Below are 2,312 nucleotides of genomic sequence, written 5' to 3'. Positions count from 1 at the left end.
GAGCCACTGGATGGCCTGACCCCGCCACAGCTGGCCACGCTGCTGCTGGGGATGCCCAGAGAAGGGGAAGTGGCCAGGTATGGGCAAGAGGGACCCTGTGCTGGGGGACTCGGAGCTGAGCCCTGCAGGGAGCCATTGCTCAGTCTCACAGGGGCTTCCTGGGTTGTAAGCTGGCACACTCAGGATGCAATGGGACTATTCACTGGGGGCCTGGGCGGGCTATCTCAGGTACAGGTCGGTGTGGCCACTCACCCTGCTGGCCCTGAAGTCCACAGCCTATGCCCTGGCCTTTACCCGGACGCCTGGGTTTCAGACCCCCTCAGAGTTCCTGGAGAATCCCAGCCAGAGTTCCCGACTGACAGCTCCATTCCGGAAACATGTCAGGCCCAAGAAGCAGCATGAGATTCGGAGGCTGGGAGAGGTGAGGAGATGGCTGGGGTACAGGTAGTATCTGGGGGCCTTGGGGACTCCTTAAGCCTATGGATTACAAAGGTTTGGGCACCTTTTATCACCTATAGGACCAGAGGCCCTAGAAGGCCCCTTCCTTGGCAGGTATACTGTAAGCCTGTCTTCATCCTTCTGCTGGGTTGATTGGTGGCTATAGTTGAATCACTGTCTTATTCTTGTTCTGATAATCTTCACAGTCTGCTGATGGCATCACAGCAGGACTCTTGTTCTATGGGGACTGAATCACTGTCCTGAGAGGAGCAAAGATAGTAGCCTGAGCCGGGGTCAGCACACCCTATTTTGGTTTCCATGTCTCTTGTCTCTTCCATGGCACCCCCTACCCGTCTTCCTCTGCCATCCTCAGCTCCTCTCTGCTCTCCTTATGAGTGTTTGCCCTGGGAGCCAACAACCAATGGCCAGGGGGCCTTTGTTCCCTTTTCTTTCAGCTGGTGAAGAAGCTGAGTGACCTCACAGGCTGCACCCAGGTTGTGGATGTAGGCTCAGGCCAGGTGAGCCAGACCCATAATAGTCTGCTTTTTTGTGTTTTTTTTTTGTCATGGGGATAGAACAACTAGAAGGCAGGTTGTCAGGCCCAGAAGGGCAAGTAATAAGGAATGCAGGAAGTAAGCTGGGCAGAATTTAAGTCTCTGGGGGCCTGGTACCCAGGTGTCCAAACCATAGACAGGGATGGGGACTATGTAGGGGACCCTGAACAGGGCTGTCTTTACCCCCCTTCTTTTGACTCCAGGGCCATCTCTCCCGCTTCATGTCGCTGGGGCTGGGGCTGATGGTAAAGAGCATTGAAGGGGATCAGAGACTGGTGGAGAGAGCCCAGCGCCTAGACCAGGAGCTCCTACAGACTCTGGAGAAAGAGGAGAAGAGGAACCCAAAGGTAGACCAGCTCTTCCTGCAGCCAGGACCACGAGACCAGGACTGACTTGGCTGAAACTAGGCACCAACGCTGAATTCTCTCTTAAATGTCTCAGCTCGAGACGGTGTGTCCTGTTTCTGCTACCTCCTCACCAAAGCCTCATCTTAAAGGCACTTTCTAGTTAAAAAGTGCTTTCTACACCGATACATCCTCCTCATAGCCAGCTGTACAAAGTGGCCAATCAGGTATCAGCCTCATTACAAATGAGGAAGCTGGTACTCAGAGATGAAAAGATTTGCAGTTAGTAATGACAGACGCAGTATCTATCCCATTTCCTCTGCGCCAGTTGCTCTCCCACCTTCCTCCTTGGGAAGGAACTCAGGACAGATCCCTTCCTGTGGCCCGAGGTGGTGTATGGACAGGAAACAGGCCTCATATCTGCCTTTGTTCTGTCCTACCTCCACAGGTGGTCCAAACTGGCCCTCGTCACCCCCCACACCACGTGGTTAGGTGGGTGGACCCCACGACCCTGTGTGAGGAGCTCCTGCTTCCGCTGGAGACCTCACCTCAGAGCAGGGCCCGCCTGCTGCTGACGGGCCTCCACGCCTGTGGGGATCTGAGTGTTGCCTTGCTGAGGCACTTCTGCTGCTGCCCTGAGGTGGTGGCCCTGGCTTCAGTGGGCTGCTGCTACATGAAGCTGAGTGACCCTGGTGGTTACCCACTGAGTCAGTGGGTGGCTGGGCTGCCCGGCTATGAACTGCCCTACAGGCTTCGGGAGGGGGCCTGCCATGCCCTGGAGGAGTATGCTGAGCGGCTACAGAAAGCAGGCCCCAGCCTCCGAACCCACTGCTACCGCGCGGCACTGGAGACCGTCATCCGGTGTGCCCAGCCTGAGCTCCGGCGGCCAGGCGTGCAGGGGATTCCCAGGGTCCACGAGCTCAAGATCGAAGAGTGAGGCTGGGGGACGGGGCGGGGGGGGTAAGATGGGGGGGAT

At 56.6% G+C, this 2,312-nt stretch overlaps 1 protein-coding gene across 3 annotated transcripts in view; it reads left to right on the top strand.

Annotated features, from left to right (window-relative positions):
* RRNAD1 (ribosomal RNA adenine dimethylase domain containing 1) overlaps positions 1–2,312 on the top strand; it is a 7,421-nt gene that overhangs the window by 3,123 nt on the left and 1,986 nt on the right. The window contains exons 3-7 of one of the 3 annotated variants that reach the window (XM_010838214.1): positions 21–77; positions 229–421; positions 894–956; positions 1,196–1,339; positions 1,785–2,269. In XM_010838214.1, coding sequence (XP_010836516.1) covers positions 21–77; positions 229–421; positions 894–956; positions 1,196–1,339; positions 1,785–2,269 — 942 coding nt within the window. The remainder of the gene's footprint in view (positions 1–20; positions 78–228; positions 422–893; positions 957–1,195; positions 1,340–1,784; positions 2,270–2,312) is intronic. The other 2 variants (XM_010838216.1, XM_010838215.1) reach the window with 2 other exon arrangements.

This window comes from Bison bison, unplaced genomic scaffold, assembly GCF_000754665.1.
Source record: "Bison bison bison isolate TAMUID 2011002044 unplaced genomic scaffold, Bison_UMD1.0 scf7180017864093, whole genome shotgun sequence".
In the NCBI taxonomy this organism is placed as follows: domain Eukaryota; kingdom Metazoa; phylum Chordata; class Mammalia; order Artiodactyla; family Bovidae; genus Bison; species Bison bison.
The sequence above is the reverse complement of the archived record's forward strand: the minus strand, read 5'-3'. Positions and strand labels throughout refer to the sequence as shown.